Source organism: Mirounga leonina, unplaced genomic scaffold, assembly GCF_011800145.1.
Source record: "Mirounga leonina isolate KUSES-001 unplaced genomic scaffold, KU_Mleo_1.0 Mir_101609, whole genome shotgun sequence".
NCBI classification, from domain to species: Eukaryota; Metazoa; Chordata; class Mammalia; order Carnivora; family Phocidae; genus Mirounga; species Mirounga leonina.
In genome coordinates, this window is record NW_023270164.1 from 3,641,716 (window position 1) to 3,663,837 (window position 22,122).

General features: G+C 40.0%; 1 protein-coding gene across 1 annotated transcript in view; it reads left to right on the top strand.

The window, feature by feature from the left end:
- SYTL5 (synaptotagmin like 5) overlaps positions 1-12,348 on the top strand; it is a 105,999-nt gene extending 93,651 nt beyond the window's left edge. The window contains exons 14-18 of the mRNA XM_035002969.1: positions 1,434-1,542; positions 2,775-2,910; positions 6,738-6,946; positions 8,017-8,161; positions 11,705-12,348. Of these exons, the coding sequence (XP_034858860.1) occupies positions 1,434-1,542; positions 2,775-2,910; positions 6,738-6,946; positions 8,017-8,159 (597 nt within the window). The 3' untranslated portion in view covers positions 8,160-8,161; positions 11,705-12,348. The remainder of the gene's footprint in view (positions 1-1,433; positions 1,543-2,774; positions 2,911-6,737; positions 6,947-8,016; positions 8,162-11,704) is intronic.
- Positions 12,349-22,122: the final 9,774 nt, after the last annotated feature.

Below are 22,122 nucleotides of genomic sequence, written 5' to 3' on the forward strand. Positions count from 1 at the left end.
CTTTTGATTTTGAGATGACTACAGATCCACATTCAATTATAAGAAATAATACAGAGAGATCTCATGTACCCTTTGCCTAGTTTCCCCCAATGGTAGCATCTTGCAAAGCTATAGTGCAATACCACAACCGGGGTGATGACATTGATCCCCCCCCATCTTCTTCAGAGTTCCTCACTTCTCATTTGTGTGTGTGTGTGTGTGTATTTAGTTCTATGAAATTTTATCACATATGTAGCTTTATCTACCACTACAGCCAAGATACAGAACAGTTCCATCATTGCAAAGATCCCTTGTGATCTTTTATAGCCACACCGACCTCCCTTTGGACACCCCTCTCTAACTCCTAGCAACCACTAATCTGTTCTCCGTATCTGTTATTTTGTCACTTCAAGAATGTCATTTAAATGGAATTGTATGATATGTATCCTTTTGAACTGGCTTTTTCACTCAGCATAATTCTGTAGAGATTCATCCAAGTTGTGTGTATTGCTAGTTCATTCCTTTTTACTGCTGAGTAGTAGTCCATGGTATGGCCGTACCACAGTTTGTTGCACCAGTCACCTCTTGAAGGTCATCTAGTTCATTTCCAGTTCAGGGCTATTCCAAATAAAGATGATATATTTACATACAGGCTTTTATGTGGACGTAATCTTTCATTTCTCTGGGATAAATGCCCAAAAGTACAGTTGCTGGGTTGTATGGTAGTTATATGTTTAGTCTTATAAGAAACTGCCAAACCATTTTCCAGAGTGGCTACACCATTTTACATTCTCACCAGCAATGTTTGAGTGAACCACTTTTTCCATATTGAGCCCAATGTGGGACTTGAACTCACAACCTTGAGATCAAGACCTGAGCTGAAATCAAGAGTCGGACACTTAACCGACTCAGCCGTGCAGGCACCCCTCCACATCAAATTTTCATCATGTAAATCACAAATGAAGCTTTTAATAATTGGTGGCTGGGCAGCCCAATGTGAATCAAGCATTACTGGCTATTTCCCCCTCTTGGTCACTTAGGACAGCCTTGAGACATCAAGACCAGACAGGGAGATGTGTCTTCAGGAGCTGTCCTCAGTGGTATCTTTATTTGCGCCTCATACCCCAAACTATATGTTCAGTGATAGGTTCTGGTCCTGCACCACAGGCAGGCAGTAGCCACTGACTCACCACACGTGTGTCATATATCTCCTCTCAAATTCCTTTCACTTTAATGTTAAAAGTTATACACAAATACTTTCATAAAGTTTTCCAGCCTCTCTCTTCTCGTACCTAACGCATATCTTAAACCAGTAAGTGCTAATACAGTTGAATGGGAATGGATTGTCATATTTAAGCCAGCAAGTAAATATGACAAGACCACTCAAACATGGGCTACAAAATAATAGACCAAGCATTCTCACTTTTTCTCTTCACCTGTCTCCCTTTGGCCAGGTGGAATTTGCTGCGGACATAGGCCTTCACTATAAAGGAGAGCTAACAGTTGTTTTACGTTACATCCCCCCAGAGGAGAACCTGATGCTTCCTCTAGAAGAAGTTCAAGGTAGAGTAAAAATCAGTGACTTTGACCAAGGACATCCTGTGTCTAGAAGTATGGGAATAGGGATCAGGAATTGGTTGGACTATGTTACTGTGGTGTTACACAGATGAAAATGTAAACAGTTAGGTGTCACTGTCTTTGAAGAGAGTTGTGGAGTATATCCTACATATGGGGAAGGGTGCAGGATCTTTACAAGTAAAGGACAAAGCTCATACTTAGAAACAAGGCTTAATGGTGGTATTTGTTTCCCAGAAATACCGGAGATAGAGGATCTTCCCCAGGATGGAGTAGGGACGGGGAGAGGGGTACAGTGGCTGAGAGGAGAGGTATAAAAAGCTGCTGTATGGATTTACGACATTCACAGTTACTCAGGGAGTCTTGAGGAAGAAGTTGAACACAGAATGTAAAGGAAAAATCCAGATGGAGTCAACTTTCCAGTCCCTTTTGGCCTTCTACCATCAACTAATCCAGGCAGCCTCCTCTATCCTTACATTCACTGTCACTCTCTTCAGTGTGACCCTGTGCAAGTAATTTACTGCCTCTCAGCCTCCGTTTCTTCACTTCGTAGGGATATTGTAAGGATTCAATAGGTTTATCCATGGAAAGTGCTTAAAGCCGTACTGAATAAAGGTGGTGGCGGTGGTTATTACTCACGTTGAGCACATTTCATCAGAATAAAAATGTGACGTGGAAAGAGTTTTCTCTCAGTCAGAAATGTAGTTGTGCCTGGGCCATGTATAGCCTTTAGAGCTGGCCTTGTACAGTTCTAAATTTTTAAGACTAAAATACCCGAGAAGGAAGTTATGGAATTTTCTCTTTGGGAGTCTTGGCACTTGTGTGGCTTTCTCTGTAGCTATTTCTCACTGAGAGCAAGAATGTGGTTCAGGCAGCTCTCAGAGTCTTTTCCATTTTGTTCCTCTATACCCTGTAAAAAGATACTCCTTGTTGGGAAGTATTTAAAGTTTTCCATTTATTCATTTTTTTTCAACAAACACAAATGAAGGACCTATCCAGAAGGAATCTGGTGGGGTAGAAACATTGAGATAAATCCATGGAAAAATACACAATAACATAAAGACCCAGTTCAGTCAGCAAATGAAATAAATCTTGGCAGGTTTTCTTGGTGAATTTTGAAATGGAGCCCGTGATCTCTCTCTCCCTCCCCTTCCCGCTCCCTCTCCCTCCCCTTCTTTCTCCCTCCCTGTCCATCTCTCTCTTTTTGATGGCTGATACAGGAAAGAAGACCTTCAAAAGGGGAAAGAAGAAGGAGTCACCTGTAATCTCTGGAGGAATCCTGGAAGTGTTCATCAAAGAGGCAAAGAATTTGACAGCAGTGAAGTCAGGAGGCACTTCTGATAGCTTTGTGAAGGGGTAATTTCGTTCTCATTTTAGAAGATACTTAATGCGGGGCGCCTGGGTGGCTCAGGGGCACCTGGGTGGCTCAGTTGGTTAAGCGACTGCCTTTGGCTCAGGTCATGATCCTGGAGTCCCGGGATCGAGTCTCGCATCAGGCTCCCTGCTCAGCAGGGAGTCTGCTTCTCCCTCTGACCCTCCCCCTCTCGTGCTCTCTCTCTCTCTCTCTCTCTCTCATTCTCACTCTCAAATAAATAAATTAATTAAAAAAAAAAGATACTTAATGGGAGATGAGAGGATCTGTGACCGATGAGACAGTGGTGGCTGTGAGACTTCTATGTTCATCTTACTCTAAATGGACAAGGAAAGAGCTACCCTTAAATGCTGGCTTTTAGATCTGAAACAACACGAGTCTAGAGGGGGGCTGCTTATTCTAGCTTTCCACTTGCTTCCAGCATATTTCAGGGTTTCCCATCATTCTCACCCTCAATACTGGCAGATTTTCCTGTGAGATTCATTTCTTAAAGGAGGAGAAAATATGATTTTCTGTGTGTAATATATTTTTATTGTGCTTTGTTATCATTTGGTACTGGCAATAAACAACAGCAACAAAAATATTGGGTCCTTGGTATTTTGCTCTCTTAGGGGAAATTGTAAAAAGTAGAGATTTGAGAGCATCCTCCCCAGAGATACTGACTGGAGAGTGCTTTGGGGGAAGCATATTTCTTTTTTTCAGTTTCTTTCTTGTGATTGATTTCTAGTTTCATAGCATTGTGGTTAGAATAGATGCATGGTGTGATTTCAGTCTTCTCTAGTTTATTGAGGCCTGTTTTGTAAGCTAACATGTGATGTATTCTGGACAGTGTTCCATATGGCCTTGAAAAGAATGTGTATTCTGTTGTTGTGGAATGGAACGTTCTGTATACATCTGTCATGTCCATCTGGTCTAATGTGTTATTCAAAGACACCTTTTCCTTATTGATTTTCTGCCAGGATGCCTATCCATTGATGTAAGTAGGGTGTTAAAGGTCCTTGCTATTATATTACCATTAATTTCTCTCTTTATATCCATTAATATTTGTTTTAGGTATTTAGGTGTTCCAATATTGGGTGCATAGATATTTACAATTGTTATACCCTCTTGTTGGATTGATCCTTTTATCATTTTTTTTAAAGATTTTATTTATTTATTTTACAGAGAGAGCAAGAGCAGGAACACAAGCAGGGGGAGTGGGAGAGGGAGAAGCAGGCTTCCCGCTGATGTGGGGCTCGATCCCAGACCCCGGGATCATGACCTGAGCCAAAGGCAGACGCTTAAGGACTGAGCCACCCAGGCGCCCCATCCTTTTATCATTATGTAATGCCCTTCTTTGTCTCTTGTTATGGTCTGTTTATTTTTTAATTTAATTTAATTAAATTTAAATTCAATTAGCCATCATTAGTTTCAGATGTAGTGTTCAGTGATTTATCCGTTGTCTCACACCCAGTGCTCATATCATGTGCCCTCTTTAATGCCCATCACCAACTACAGTCTGTTTTAAAGTCAGTTTTGTTTGATATAAGTATTGCTATCCCAGCTGCCTTTTTTTTTTTTTTTTGCTTCCATTTGCATGGTAAGATTTTTTCATCCCTTCACTTTCAGTCTTGTATGTGTCTTTAGGTCTGATGTGAGTCTCTTGTAGGCAGCATATAGATGGATCTTGTGTTTTTTATCCATTCCACCATCCTCTATCTTTTGGTTGGAGCATTTAGACCATTTACATTTAAAGTAATTATTGCAATGATGTGGATGGAGCTAGAGGGTATTATGCTAAGTGAAATAAGTCAATCAGAGAAAGACAATTATATAATTTCACTCGTATGTGGAATTTAATAAACAAAACAGAGGATCATAGGAGAAGGGAGGGAAAAATAAAATAAGACAAAATCAGAGAGGGAGACAAATCATAAGAGACTCTTAACTATAGGAAACAAACTGAGGGTTGCTGGGGGGGAGGTGGGTGGGGGGATGGGGTTACTGGGTGATGGGCATTAAGGAAGGCACTTGATGGAATGAGCACTGGGTGTTATGTGCAACTGAGGAATCACTGAACTCTACCTCTAAAACTAATAATACACTATATGTTAATTAAATGAGTTTAAATAAAACTTAAAAAATAAAGTAATTATTAACAGGTAGGCACTTATTGCCATTTTGTTCCTTGTTTTCTGGTTGTTTTTGTAGTTCTTCTCTGTTCCTTTGTTTTTCTCTTGCTCTCTTTGTGGTTGATCAGTTTCTGTAGTGTTATGTTTGGCTTTCTTTTTCTTTATTTTTTATATATTTAGGTTTTGGGCATGAGGTTAATTCTTTGAGTCAATGACGTTACTATTCCTCTCATCTATCCTTCTTTAAAAAGTGTAATTGACTCTACAAGAAAAAAGAGTCAAACATTTACCCTCACACATTCTAATTTTGCTAAAGCCAATAGTAAGGAGAAGCAGATATCTGGGGTTTTCCTACTGTTGAGTGTGTGGGCCTGAGTCCCAGTTCATCTGTCCATCATTCTTTCTCACAAAAGTTTTAAGCACAAAAGAAATGCTTTATTTGGATCCTGCCATTGCAATTTGCCTCATCAGCCCCACCATCCAGTTCAGGCCTCTTCCTGCCCACTGTCTAGTGGGATGAGGGAATGGCTCCTTACCTATGGCCTCATCGTGGCCTTACAGGGGTGACTTAACATCTTTTGAAATAGTTTTCACTTTATCATGTTGAACATTTACAAAGCAGAGATAATAAAGGACAGTATCTTTGTTCTATAATGAAGAAAAGGCCAATAACTTTCTAGTAAATTATCTAATTACACTTAACTATTGAGCTGATTTTAAAGGAACCTCAGATTTTTAAGAAAGCATTAGAAAGGGGGCATCTGGGTGGCTCAGTCAGTTGAACATCCGACTCTTGGTTTCGACTCAGGTCATGATCTTGGGGTCCTGAGATCGAGGCCCGCATAGGGTTCTGTGCTCAGTGGGGTTTCGGCTTGAGATTCTCTCCCTCCTTCTCCTTCTGCCCCTCCCCCACTTGCTTGTGCACGCTCTCTCTCTCTCAAATAAATAAATCTTTAAAAAGGAAAGAGAGCATGAGAAAGCAAAGTCTTTTCTCTTGCATGTAAACAAAGACAAAGGGTAAAGCATCTAGGGCAGGTATGAAAGCATCATGATAATTTGGGACCCATGTTTCTTCTATCTTGTTATGGTATCCACCTCACGGGCCAAGATTGCTGCTGGAGTTTCAGCTATCCCATCCAGATTCCAGCTGTCAAGACAATTCCCAGCAATTTCATGCAGAAGCACTTTGTAAATCCTTTGGGCTGGAGCTTAGTACATGGCTATACTGGCTGCAGGGGAGGCTGGGAATGTAGCCTTTATTCTGGGCACTCTTCTGCCTAACTAAAAAAAAAAAAAAAAGAGTCTGTTTTAAAGAATAAGGAGAGAATGAGTATCAGGGGATAAGCCATCTCTTCTTGGTACATGAAATGAAATCTCAAGTGTTGCAATGTGTCTTCTTTATTGTAAGTACCTACTATCGGAGATACTTTCATTTCAAGATGAGAGAAGAACCAAAATAGGATTAGAAAGGAGAGTGCAGGCATTTTACTATTGTCCTACTTAAAATAAACAATAAAACCTTCCACTTAAATCTAGACATAAGCATATAAGAACCTTGAAGGAAAAAATCAAATATACACACACACGCACTAAGAATTATGGGGAATCGAAATAACTGAATAAATAAACTAACTAAATAATTGAAAATGGGGATGCCATTTTCTGTTTCACCAATGGCTTGATTGCATTTTCTCTTGCAGCTACCTGCTCCCAGATGATAGCAAAGCTACCAAGCACAAAACTCTCGTGATAAAGAAGAGTGTTAACCCTCAGTGGAATCATACTTTCATGTTCAGTGGCCTGAGCCCCCAGGACATAAAGAATGTTTGCCTAGAACTTACCGTCTGGGACAAGGAGCCCTTTTCCAGCAACATCTTTCTGGGAGGAGTTCGTTTGAATTCTGGGACCGGTGAGGGACTTGGGGACCCTGAGATGGTCTGTGACTAGGCATGGGGCGGGAGAGTGGTTCCTGCAGGTTAATATGTAGTAGATGTACATGTAGCTTCAGCTTAGCTGATTCCTGAAATTACCACAGATGCTCCATTCCTTTAGCCAAAAATCTGCTTGTTAAAGTAAAATCTTGTTAAAATCAAAATACTGCTTCATAGGTTTGTATCCTTTGGCTCTGAGTTTAGGATATATAATGTTTATATTCAGTCCTTTTATAAAATATCACTTACACTTTAGTCTAAGTGAATTTCAACTACTTTCATGGGTGTTATTTCAGGTTTTTCTCAGGAGAGGATATAGGGGAGAGAACGACTTCCAAGACCAACTTTACTTCATCCTCTTCTCAGATGACTCACTGGTTGAATTGAAAGGAAACCCATTTCCCCTCCACCCCTACAAAATAACATCTAATGTTGTTCAAACGGATTGCAGAAACAGGCCGCTGATGCCACAAGACATAACCACAACAGGGCGGACTGGAGGGAAATGGCGGTGGCAGAGCACACGTGGTTCCGCAAGACCCTCATTATCCCGGAACTTACGTCAGACGTAGAGGGTCTGCACGCACCATGGTCAATACTCCTGTTGAGAACAACCCCACCTCTGTGGTGCTGTGCTTAGTTATAGATTAAGGAGAGCCAAAAATATCTATTCCACTAAACTGAAAACTCCCCAGGTCAGAGAAGTGGCCTTGTTAAAAAAGGAGAGCCTCAGAGCTCACTTCAGCCTCTTCTTCTGTCATGTTAACTCAGTCCCGATGAGCCAGCTCTCTGACAAGCTACCACAGCTGGGGAAGAAATGAGCCACGAAGGCCATCCTGATTTGTTTCTCATTATCTTGGCAGAAGAGCATAGTGCCGACTGCAAAGGGAGTCTGTCATTCTAACACTACTCACTAGACAGGGTAAGTGAAAATAAGCCAGTGAAGGACTCTCTGCTCAATAAGGCCCGCTCAGAGGTTGATAGGGGTCTTCCAGAAGATCAGAACATTTCATCTGTGAAGTGTAATGCTCCCTTGTCCCTTCCTTAGGTGTGAGCCATGGGAAGAATGTGGATTGGATGGACTCTCAGGGGGAAGAGCAACGCCTATGGCGGAAGATGGCGGACAGTCCTGGGACTCCTGTCGAGGGAGTACTCATGCTCCGGTCCAGCATGGGGAAGTGTAGGCTCTGAAGGTACCAGTCTCCAAAGTGAGGCCTCCAGGCACTGTCTGGCTGCCACTTCATCCCAGTATCGGTCTTGGGACCTGGCATTCTGCTTCCCTGCCATTTCTCACCCGAGGGTAGAGATGTCTGTTATGAACATTTAGGGTCTTGCCGAGTGTCTAAAAGAGCATGTACCTCTATATGTCCAGGGGCCAGGGCCTTTTTGATTGGATGATAGAAAGGGTGCCACACTGTCCTGTCAACAGGCAAATTGTGCAATGATCCATAGGCTTTACACCATAAGGGAAATGGTACAAGTTTCTTTGAAACTACAGTTGAAATTTGGACTCCCTAAACTTTTTCTATTATTGTGTTATTTTGCATTTCCTAAAATGGTTTGAGGGATAAAGGGGCCACTCATAATGTAGATCACTTGAAGAGTAAGAAGGGATACTGGCTACCCTTTTCTCACCCTGGGAATTCCCATAATCCAAAATTAAAAAAAAAAAAAAAAAGGCATTGTGGGGATGGTTGCTTGCACAAGGAGATAGCTCTGTTATTGTAGCAAACTTGTGGATTAACCAGGTAAGTTTTCAAGATGAACTGACCCGTTTTTCTATGGTGACTATATAATTTGTCATCAAAATCAGCCCACTTTTGAGAAGCAAAGAACTAAACCTTTCTACCCAAACAACAGATGCAAACCAGGATCGACCTGGGAAAAGGGAGATGCAGTGTCACCCTAGTTATGACCTAGCAATTAGACAGCTCCATTGTAAACATTTATGTTATAAAATATTCTAAGCCACTAACTACAGGGGAATAAGAACTAATGTACATTTTGAGCCCCTGCATGCATCATATCTACTGATATCCCATTGGTCAAAGGCAGTCATATGGCCAAGCCTAAAATTAAGCAGCAGGGAAATATACTCTGCTCACAGTGAAGTCACGGCAAGGATGAGAATGCAGGAAGGGAAGAAGAATCGTGGCCAGTAGTTCAATCTACTATACCTTCTATTACCTGGAATTCCAGATGCGTTAGCCCCCAAACTTAGATGCAAAAGTAGTTAAAGCTAAAAGGTACCTCAGACCTGGTTCCTTATGTTGCATATTCCAAATCTGAAGCCCCCAGAGAGCTGAAATGACGTGCCCAAGTTCGTATAGAAGCTATGACTGTATCCAGACTTAAATCCAGGGTGTGACTTGTTGGCCAGTATTCTTTCCACTGTAGCCCTTGGCATAATCTTATGCCTATCAGGGTGGACGGGAGGGCATAGATGAAGGAGATGGAGAAGAGTCGGGTTATTTCAGTATGAAGTTCCTGACTCATTCTTCTTCTGGAGTCCTGTTCTAGCCCCTCAGCTCATTTTTTCACTTGAATTCATATAAAATCTTTGAAAGGATAGAAACGGAATTTTAGTGGTACGAAAGCTAGAATCATCTTCAGACTTATTCAAGCTAATTTTTCCATATTCTGAATTTCTTCTTGAATTTTAAAAACTGAATTAAGAATATATTTAACATTATTCTTGGTAATAAGCAGTCCATTTTCAATATTATTCAAAAATAGGCTAATTCTCAAAAGTTGAATTTATTGGTCTAGTGTATATGGAACTTTTTTTTAAACTCAACACTCATATCCCTATGCCGCTCTTCTTAAAAACGGAAAACAAAAACTGTAAGATCATCACTACTTCCTATATTGGAAAAATTAATTGTCTGCAGACTTGATCTGACTCATTCTGTCTTCAGTGACATTTTTAGGGCACGTGAGAGGGTGATGTTGGTGAAGTCTGGAGACCTCTCCAATGTAAACAAAATAAAGTAGATTTATTCATTAATAATAAAAGTGGCAAAATAATAAACTCCAAAATTTATAGCTTGTACTCTAGATGAGTATAGCTCTATGTGTTCAGACCTTTGCCACTTTTAGAGCAAGTCTCTGTATTATGGTTTCATAAAATCCAATATCTAACTGGGTATATCCATAATTCAAAAACCCAGGTATGCAGAAGTCCATCAGAAACCTGTGGTGTTGCTCTCAGAAAGAAAGGCAAATTGATCGTCGGGTCACTTGGTTTTACTAAGTGTTGTGTAGAAGTACAAATATTTTTTTAAATATAGGTAATATATGTGAATGGCACAAAATTTAAATAGTTCAAAATTGTGAAAAGTAAGTCTGCCTTCTTTCTCTTCCCTCATTCTTTCTTATGGCCATAGGGTATTACATTACAGGGATATAGCAAATTTTTTAACCACGCCTATCAAATGCCACATTAAATATGGTTAACTATGCTGTCTACATTTGGTGGCTTTTCTGAGAATCTTTTCTTTCAAACATCAACACTTTAACATTCAAAATGAGACATATGTATTATGCAGCCATTCCACTTTTGGGTATTTTTCCTACAGAGATAAGATACAGATGTGAGAAATGAGTACATACGAAAGTATTTATTGCAAAAGATAGGAAACAATCCAATAGCCCATCAGTAGAGGCCTTCTGTAATAACATAAATGCCTACTTTCTTTGTTTCATTAGTCGCTCCTTCTCTGCTAAAGATTGTTCAGTGATAAACAATGGATTCTTCCGTGCTCGTTCTTTCTTTCCTCCTCACTTCATAAACCCTCTCAGGCATTATCATGTACGGTGCCTCGCTGGTTTTCTATGCTTATGACTTCACACTCACATCTCCAACCCAGACCGCTCCTCTCAGCCCCAGACCCAGATCCAGCTGCCTATATGACATATCCACCAGGATAGCTCATGTTTTCAACATAGTCAAGACTGAACTCTTCATTCCAGCCCTCCTCTTGTACCCCGTTTCTATCTACTTCAGTACCTCCTGTCTCAGTACCTCGTACCATCATCTACCCAGTCACTATAAGTACTATAGTTACAACCCAGGATAGTTCACCCCACCCTATTTCAGCACAGATAAAAGCACAGAGGGTGCTCTCCAGCCCAGCTCTCCGTATCACCTTCTCAGAAGAGACCGTGGCCTTGCCTGGAGCATCCTCCTCCTTATTTGGAGCTCTCAGCCCTCAATTTTCCCTCAGTTGAATCAGACAAGTTGTAAAGGGACATGGGCAAGCTTTAAAGCCTGACTTTATCCATTCAGTTTATCAACAACACTTGCAGGACACATGGAAATTTATTTATCAGCTCTCATTTCATTCACATTGTCACTGTAACTGGAATCATCAGGATGTAGATTTTCCAGGTCACACAAATGCCAAAAACAAAGATATTTTGATGGGACTTCATATTTCTGGCCTCTTTTTTCCTTAATAAGCTTATACAAATCTATGACCAATGATCATTAAGTACTTAAGTAACTAATGGATGAATTCACCCCACCTGAATCACAGTAATATTGATCTCATCATCACCTACTACACTAAGGTTTCTATTTGGTGGTGGGGGGAGAAAGCTATGGAAGAAATAAGGGCAAATCCCACTTGTAGAAACAAAGGAGATCCAAATATCAAGTAGTCCCAGAAGTACCTCAGAGTAAAAGCCTATGGCATTTGGGACTGTGATCAATGTTTATTTTTTGTTCCATGTAGATATTTCGCATCAAACTGAGCATTGCCCTTAGAAGTTGGCAGAAGGGCTTTCCTCCTACTATGGTACCATTTATGGCTTCTGAAATTAAAACAAATAGGAGGAGGAAATCTACACAGGCAACACTATCACAAATATTGGAAAGTTTGAACAATAGCCATGGAAATTGGGCCACATCAAGGATTCCAAAGGATTGTCTGAATCATCTGGAGTGTGAATTTAATACATTGATTCCAGAGCATTGCTCCAAACCTACTGAACAGGATTCCCAGGAATTTCCATCATGTTTATCAGCTTCTTGAGTGATTCTAATACAAATGGATCACAGTTTGAGAAACACTGCATTAGAAGACAAAATAACTCGACTATATTGTTTGGACTAACTCTGTCATGATGGCAGATTGGATTTGGCTAACCTGGACATTGTTCATTGCAAGACAACCATGGTGAGGTGGAAGGAGCCTAACCTCAGACTCAGATGATATTAGCTCAAGTCTCGACTACTTACCAACTGTGTGACCTCAGTCAAGTTAATTATCCAGTCTAGGCCTTGATCTGTTTGCCTGTAAAATAGGAATAATTGGGCTAACTTGGGAGTTAGTGAAGACATGAAATATGCTTTGTAATGCACTATGGGGGGAAAAGGTCATTGGTGAGCTAGTTACAGCACTCTGTGGTTCATAATCTCTTAGGCCCTTTTTTTCCTGAATGCTTCATTAGGGCTTAATCATTCTATATATAGTGAAGTGGTTTCCAGTGTACAGCAGAAATACAAGAAAGAAAAAGAAAAAAAAAAAACCCTTATTTTGTGCTATGTTACCCATCGTGGGTGATAGTAATTTATTTTCAGGCTGGAATGTCCTGCTTCATCTGACTAGATAATAAATATTTCAGAATGTGTTTTATTTGATGGAGAGAAAAAACTGTGGTCCATTTTTTGTTACTAGGTTGTGGAATCTGCAAGTACATCATGTTGCCACACTTTTCCTTAACACCCTCTTCCATTGTGAGGACCATCTCTTTCTGTGGCCCGTTGTCTATCCTTCATGCCAGGGAGATCAAACCTGCCTTCCTCACGGGGATGTTGTTCAGAATCATGCTTTTTATTTGCAGAAGGAAATGTACCATTCTGTTGAAACAAATTCCATAGAAATACAAGCTACTGTTGTCATTATGAGGAATGCATGGTGTTTCAAAGATTCACAGTTGTACATCATTTACCTCACTGGAATTCATCAAACTGTTCTGGTAGAGGTTTCCTTCCCTATTTGGAAAAGAGAAGTGGAATATATAGTCAGTATGGCCCGTAAATGATAGAACACTCATATAGGGTAGTAGATCGTATCTTTCTCTTTAGTATTTCAGCACAAAAGGGGACTTATCTCTGCTTTCCTTTTTCCTTGGTTGAGGCAAAAACCAATACAGCAAGCAAATAAAATCTTATTATTGTTAAAGCATAAATCATTGGCATTTGTGAGGGAAAAAAATGTCTCCTTCTAGAAGAGCAGGGAACTAGATACGTTTTTGAATGTAAATATTTTAGTTTCACTCCTTTATCATTAGATTTGTTTACTTTGGAGGAAGGAATCTGATTGCTCCTTCCATGCATTTTTTTTTTTTTTGCTTAGCCAAATGTTCCTTTTGTCTTAAGATTGAAACTTGTTTGTGCAAATCCATGAGAAAGGGTGAGTCCCAAAAACACAACTTTTTAAATCTCTCGCATTCAAAAAGAAGGAAGGGAGGAAGCCATTCCATTACAAGGCAGTTTATGACCATCGTTTATGGTTCCTTTCTTTCGTTTTCCCATATTCATTATTCATAAATAGACATTTTTGAAGAGAGATCATTGGCTTTCAGTTGATGTGAAGAAATAGATGTCTAGGCTCTCCTGAGTCTTTTTGCTTTTGACCTGCCTCATCACCTCCAATTAATCTGTCCTTAATTCCTAAATATCTTCTTACATTGTCCCTCTGACTGATGGGGTGTATTGAAGAACCTTAGAAGATGCCCAGAAGGCTTTTTTTCCACATGGATTAATGGAAATATTGTTAATTTTCAGCTTTTTCCTTTCACCTCCAAACCCAGCTCCATTGGAGTCATATGCTTGTAAATCATCTGAACGCACAAAGCCAGTTTATGTGGTTGGGTGGGGACTGTCCTGGCTACTTACCAGGGTGCCAAGTGATAAGGGGCATTAAACATCCCTGAAAAGGTAATGAGGTAGTGAACTTCTCAAAGGAAGAGTATGGTATTAGCAGGAAGAAATAATGTCTGTTTCAGTAGATAAGTGAGGAGGGGACCCCATGCCTGAAGAGCAATTCATGGTTGAGAAATTCTAAGAAAGGTCTATTTGAAGGCAAGGCTTTTGTTTTGTTGAATAGGGAATACAATTTGGGCCAGACATGAATTGCTAAGGACATAGGGAAAGGGGGGGCAGTTACCTCCATTGGGTGTTTCCTTTGCACCCCTTCTACCAGGCAGGTCTTTGCACCCCTTCTACCAGGCAGGTGTTCCTCAAAATAAATGTTACACAAATATTTAAACAACCTTGTAGAGGGGCACCACATCATCAGGGCAAGAATTGGCCCAACTGAATGCACTAGATCCCCATCCCTAGACTGAGTGTTGTTGTCACAAGCAGGTTGGGTTTTTTTGTATTTTCTGGGCCTGAAGATGAGTCTAAGAGTTTAGCAGGCTGGAGAAGGAAGACACACTTTCAATATCCTAAGAACAGCTAAAGACCGTTGGGTCACTGGGACACTGGAACGGGGGGATCTCCTCAGGAAGCAATAAGAGGGGTAACTTTCCAAAATGCCAAAGGCTGGGTCACCTACCTGTGAGTCTGTTCATTTCTGCTTTGTCCCTGGCACCCACTTGCTTTGGCTGTCCATTTACTCTCCTCAACTCCTGCTCGGATAGGAAGTTGATTTCTTTGTTTGTTTTTAAATCAATAGATATTATTGATCATAGCTGTATTAGGTTTACAGAAAAAGTGAGCAGAAAGTACAGAGAGTTCCCATATACACTGCCCCCTCCCCTGCAAGTTTCTCTTCTAACGAACATGGTGGTGTGGCACATTTATTGCAACTGGTGAATTAGTATTGGTACATCATTATTAATTAAAGTCCATAGTTTAGGGTTCATTCTTGGTGTTTTACAGTTCTGTGGGTTTTGACAAATGCAAAATATCGTGTATCTACAATTACATCATCGTGCAGAAGAGTTTCGGTGCCATTGAAATCCCCTGTGCTCCAACCTGTAGCAACCACTGATCTTTTTACCATCTCTGTAGCATCTTGGTCTTTTCTCAGAATGTCATAGAGTTGAAATCATATGGTATGTGGCCTTTTCTGACTTGCTTGTTTCACTTGATGCATTTAAGATTTCTCCGTGGCTTTTTGTGGCTTGATTGTCCATTTGTTTTTATTTCCTTTTTTAATTGTAGCAAGAGCACTTAACGTGAGATCTGCCCTCTTAACATGTTTTTAGGTGTATAATACAGTATCTTTGTTTTTAAGTAAAGAGGAAAGGATGGAACACTCTAGGAAACAATAACGTATTTTAAAATCCCCTGGAGATGATGGGAGGGCTGCATTCATTTTGCTGGTTTTCTCGGTTCTGTTGTTGGCTCCAAACAACTCTTCCTGTTTACTTGTCTTGCCATGTTCAGGGCAAAATTAGTAACAATACTTAAACGTGTAACATGCCTACTTTTAAGCTTCTGTAAGGGGGAACATGTACCCCAAACCAAAGCTTTGTGCCACCCTGTACTTGCTGCAAAGTTTAATGTCTTTTTCATTAAATTCACTTTGCTAACATCTCTAATGTGTTCTATTGCAAGTTATTCCCGAGTCCTTGAAAATGGCTTGTATATCCTTGAGGATTGATTGTATGTCACCTGTTCCTCCTGTTTTTATACTTAGTTGTCTTCGGAGAAAAGCACATTTGCTGAACTAACACACAGATTGTCTGGTTTTTGTTTCTCAGGCGAGGATGATGTTGAACGTGACTCTTCTTGGTGCTCACCTACTGAATCTGACCATCATTGTGGGTCTTGCTCACTTACCTTCCTGTAAATCTGAACCCTGACACCATAGCTCTCTTTGCACTCTCCTGAATAAATCATAGGTAGTGACGAGGGAAGGGTTCCGAAGGGACGTTCATTGAGCACCTATTATTATGTATGGGGTGCTTTTCCAAACTGCTTTGAGCTTTGCTCTTTGTCCTCTGGTTTTCAGTTGAGTTTGGCCAACTGGAGCCAATAGTGGAGATTAGAGGACAAGAGGAAAGACAGTTCAGGGTGTTTATCCCCCATACTCCCTCCCTGCAGGGCTGAAGGCTGTGAGAGGCTGTGTTCCTCTGCCCCAGCTCCTCTCAGGTGGTCTGTCCTAAAACTATACGTACAGTTCTCTCTGGGTTCTGCTGATCACTTCCTCCGCTTACCCTTCAAGCCTAGGGTGGTAAATATCCTTTGATACTGCAAGCTTTGAAGTGCTACAGTACCCCTCACTGAGTTCTTTTACCATGCCCACGCCATTATAATCCTTTCATTATGTCCTCTTCAATTCCCATCTGAGCCTGCTATCTGTTTCCCAACAGGACTTTGACTAAAAAGGATGTCATTGATTGTAAGACACTCCCCACTTCAGAGATGTTAAAATGTGAAAAAAAAATGTGCATCTTAGAATCAATGAACTAGGCTAGTTGTGATATATTCCTGGTGAATGAATGAATCATTGAATGATTAGCATTCATAGTACAGCTCATCTCAAAGACGGATACGGTATAGTGGTATGACAGATGGTGTGTTCAGAATAAACCTCAAAAATCAGAGTCAACGCTGATTCTTCCTAAGTACTTAGATGCTCTTTCTCAGTCTTGAGATGGATAGTCAACGAGAAGGTCATGGCCTAGCCCAGGATTCCTAGTTGTTACACCAGGGCTAAAACATTAGAATACTATGTAGTCATTCCATTTCTCATGAAATGAGATAACTCTAAAGCAAATGCTACCAGTGTGGGTACAAATTTGCTTTTTGTGAAGAAGTACTGTTGTTGTTTGTGACTCGACATGAACTGGATCCGGAGCTTTCTGTAAGAACAGAATGGTCCGCAGGTCTGGAAACACATCAGATTCCTCAGCAGTTGCAGGTAGTTCACATTCACTGCTCTGTGGAACAACTGCCATATATTCTGGCCAAGCCTACTTTTAATAGCTTTATTTACAGCCTAAGGCCTTACTTAGTCTAGGCTGCCTGTCTAGAATTTATCAGTCCTTTAGCTAAAGTCCTGATTGGAGTTGCATAGGCTGTCTTATTACAGAAATCTAGAAATGACTGAGTCTAGTCAGGTGACTATAAAAGCTGTGCCTTTGGAAAAGTCTACTGTGTTTCCTTTTCCTAATTTGTAATTGTCCCCATAGAGACAAAGGAACAAGTGTCTCACCTCTGGTTCTCCTCTAGAGCAATGTTACTCAGAGCACTGGTCCGTAATAAAATAAGGAGCCTACCTCTGAATTTAAAATCAACATGCTGCCTCCGTTGAGAAGGTTTTGCTATCAAAAAATATCAGCCAAACCAAATAATGCATTTATTGACACTGTGGATTTACATTCTGGGGCCAGCTCCCTATCTCTTTGTGAACCAGTAGCAAAATGGTCCAGGAACCAGCAGCCAGTAGGAGAACACTTCGAGAAGCATCACTTCTGAGGGCCCTGGAACTCAGTCCCTTCCCAGGACCATCTTCTAAAATGGCTGCCACTTGCTGAGAAAGGAAAGCATTTCGTCTCGTTCCAATATTCCAAGAAAGAAGTGGCTCCTCTCATCAAGCCTTTGAATCCATGCTTAGTCTCAGAGGGCATCAGAAACCCACTAAATAGCCTGATGGGAAGATACTCAGAAGGATTCGGATTTGAACTGTGGCCTGACAGATGACAGCATTTCGGTTCCTTCTGAAGTCAGCTTGTTAGTCTCGGAACACTGTTGCCTAAGTACAGCACCATCCTGCTGGAAAACTTGTTCCTTCTGATGGGGAGACAGACAGAAGAAACAAAAAGTCCAAATCCTGTGCACAGAGATCAAATTTCACCCAAGCTCTGACACAGCCATAGAACAAATAGGAAAACAAATCCTTAAGCTGAACATCTTCAGAAATGACCCCCCAGTAATAGACCTGCATCTTCCCTCTGCACATTCACCAATAAAATTGGTTCTGATTAACAAAGCGAGATGCCTTCCTCATTCCTATGCTTTTATTACTAAGGAGAAACAAGTGCTATATTTTAAGTGAGTTAAGCATAATTCTCATGTTGCAGTGCATACTGTAAACATTGGCCATGGGCAGAGAAGCAGTGACTTTGGTAAACGTTTCTATCGCAGATTATACCAACATCCTTCTCACCCCATCCCAAACAGTGGTTCTCATCCCTGGCTGCCCATGAGAATCCCCTTAGAAACTTTTAAAATCCCCCATGCCTGGTCTGTACCCGGGCAAATGACATCATCATCTCTGGGGATGGCACCAGGACATCAGTATTTTTTTTAAAGCTCCCCAAGTAAGTCTAGTGTGCACCCAAGGTCAAGAAGGACTGACATAAAGAGTACTTTGATGAGAGAACTAGTAGGCCAAGGGTGTGGTGTTTGCAGGGCCTGCTGGGAGAAAAAAAAATACATGCCCCTCGCCTTAGGGCACTAAGCTAAGAAGAACCTTCCAGTGTTTCTTCTGTTACTTTGAGTCTCAAATTTAATGTTGTTAAAAAGCAAGTAGAGCTGGATGGAAATGAATTATTTGTGACTTTTTGTGAAGATTCAATGAAATAATGTGTGTGCAGTGTTATAGTTTGGATTCTTGATGGGCCAAAAGAGTCCAGTCATCCCCGCTCTTAATTTCTGATTAATTCAGTGAAGGATATAGAATTTTTTTTTAAAGATTTTATTTATTTATTTGAGAGAGAGAGAAAGAGCACAAGAGGGGGGAGCGGGAGGGGGAAAAGCAGACTCCCTGCTGAGCAGGTAGCCCGATGCGGGACTCGATCCCGGGACTCCAGGATCAAGACCTGAGCCGAAGGCAGTCGCTTAACCAACTGAGCCACCCAGGCGCCCAAGGATATAGAATTTATTGAAAGAAAGATATCTGCAGAAAACAGGAACAGATGCAACAAATTTGAAGGAACTTCCCCTTGTCTACAAGGCACACAGCTACCAGGAACACTCTCTGTGAGTCCTGTCAGAGCTGAGCAAAGAGCCAAATTTTTGGTACGCTTCCACTCCTTTCTACTCAAGCTCCTGTCACCATTCCAGAATTCTGTCACATTCCAGAAACATCCATGCCCTTCTGTTTAGGGAAGTAGTTCACAGTGTGTGGTCTGCAGACCGCTGGGTGTCCTAAAACCTTTTCAGGGGGCCAGCCAGGTCAAAGCGATTTTCCTCACTTGCTTTTTTCACCGGGTTGACATTTGCACCAATGGTCCGGAAGCAATGGTGAGTAAAACCGCACACCCTTTAGCATGAATCAAGGCAGTGTGTTTCTTTGCCTTTATGCACGCATTGTAAATATGTAAAATACCACTTTGAAGAAGATCTGTCATGAAGCAGTAAAAATGATTAACATTATTAAATCTTGACCTTCAAATACATGTTCTTAATTTTTTTGTGCATCCCCAAGTACAAGGGTTGTCACAAGGAAAAGCCTTTGTGCCTTTGAGCTGTAAATTGAACTGGCTGCATTTTTCACCATTATTTTAAAAAACGGATGACAGATAAACCATAGTTACTCAGTCTTGAGGACTGGGCAGGCAGTTTCTCAAAAATGAACAAAGTGAGCCTGTCACTTCAAGAAAAACAACTGACAGTACTTATTGACAATTATAAAATTTGAGCTTTGAAGTGAAAACTTGAATTTTGAAAAACCTGTATACACCTTTGTGTGACAGTTCCCAATGCTGAGAGACTTTTCTGATGAGATTGATGATGGCCTTAACTAATGTGAATTTTTTTGGTATTGTTGAACAAATTTAATCGACCTTTGGAAGGTGTGCCTGATTCAGTGAACCAATATTTTCTAAATGACCAATGTACAAGTTAGAAAATCATGCATGGGTAAAAGATCCATTCAAAGTGCAGGATAGACCAATGGACTCTAATGCAATAGAGTATAAAAATGTTTCCATAATGACATTAATCTGTAAGGAACCACTATTTGCTGAGTTTTGGTGAAGGATCAAAGAAAAACATCCAGTTATATAAATAAGCTATTAAAATACTCCTCTCTTGTCCAGATATATATCTCTCTGAAGCCAGATTTTCTTTATATGCTTCAATCAAAACAATATATTGGTACTACGGGAGACTAAATGGAAAAGTATATAAGAGAATCTAGCTCTCTGCTTTCATGGCAAACTTTGAAAACACTTATAATAATGTAAAATAATGCCACTTATCTCACTTCTTTTGTTTTGAAAGCATATTTAGTTTTCTAAAATATATATCTATGTTAATATATGAGGTTATTATTTTTTCTAAATGAATTAAAGTATAGATTTTTAAAAATTTCTGTTTTAGCCTCCTATTTAATTATACTTGACATATAATGCCAAGAATGCTATAATTTTTATACCCATATTATTTTGAGGTATAATATAATTGACATTGTTTCAAGTGTACAACACGATTCAATATCTGTATATATTGCAAAATGATCACCACAGTAGGTCAATTTAACATCTGTCACCATATATGGTTAGAAAAATCTTTTTCTTGTGATGAGAACTTGTAAGATTTACTCTCTTAGCAACTCTCAAATATGGAATACAGTATTATTAACTATAATTGCCATGGTGTACAGTGCCTTATTTTATATCTAGAAGTTTCTACCATTTTATCCCTTTCACCCATATAACCCACCCTCAACAACCACCAATACGTCCTTCGTATCTATGAGTTTTGTTTTTTTGTTTGCTTCTTTGCCATTTTAGATTACAAATATAAGTGACACCATATGGGATTTATCTTTCTCTGATTTATTTCACTTAGGATCTTAGGATAATGTCCTCAAGATCCAGCCTTGTTGCTGTAGCAAATGGGAAGATCACATTTTTTATGGCTGAATAATATTCCTGTGTGTGTGTGTGTGCACACACACGCGCACACACACACATATACATTTTCATTATCCATTCATCCATTAATGGACGTTTAGGTTGTTTCCATATCTTGACTATTGTAAATAATGCTGCAGTGAATGTGGAGGTGCTTATATCTTCTTGAGATAGTGATTTTGTTTTCTTTGGGTAAGTACCCGGAAGTGAAATTGCTGGATCACGTGGTAGTTCAACTTTTAATTTTCTGAGGAACTTCCATACTGTTTTCCAGAGTGGCTGCACCAGTTTATATTCCCACCAACAGTGTAGGAGGGTTCCCCTTTCTCCGCATCCTCACCAACATCTTTCATTTCCCAACTTGTTAATTTTAGCCATTCTGACTGGTGTGAGGTGGTATCTCATTGAGGTTTTGATTTGTATTTCCCTGTTTTTATGCTAATACCATACTGTTTTGATTATTACAACTTTGTAATAGAGTTTGAAACCAGGGAGCTTGGTGCCTCCAGCTTTGTTCCTCTTTCTCAAGATTGGTTTGACTATTTAGGGTTTTTTGTGGTTCCACACAAATTTTAGGATTATTCTATTTCTATGAAAAATGCCATTGGAATTTGGATAAGGATTACATTGAATTTGTAGATTGCTTTGGGTTGTGTGGACATTTTAACAATATTAATGCTTCCAATCTATGAGTATAAAATATCTTTCCATTTATTTGTGTCTTCTTTAATTTCTTTCATCATTGTCTTATAGTTTTCAGTGAACAGGTCTTTCACCTCCTTAGTTAAATTTATTATTTATTTTATTTATTTTTATTTTTATTTTTTTATTTTATTATTTTTTAAAAGGTATTTTATTCTTTTTGATGCAATTATAAATGAGATTTTTTTCCTTCTTAGTTTTAATTTATAACACAGTAAGTATTGATAGGTATCACCCACATAAATAAAAGCGCTTTGGAGTCTTCCCAAGGTTTGAGAACTGCTAGGTTAAGGGAATGCTTACCATATAGGCTGGCCTCATTTTTGTTCTTGCAGACAGTTAAATTACCAGTTTATCATCCTGATCTTGTGGAAGCTTGGTTTTAAGATTTGTTGAGCAGTCTGTTTTGGTTTATCTTAGTCCAGAGACTTAGTCTGTACTTCTGGGTTTTCCATTGAAGCCTCAGCTGTTCGATGAGCCTCTTTAACATGACTTGATCTCAGGCACTGACCCGCTGCTGAGATATCTGTTGAGCTCTTTTACTTTCAACTGTTCTTTTCCCACCTGGACTCTTTGGAACTTAACTATGCACATGCACAACTCAGGGGTCAGTTAAAGATTTAAG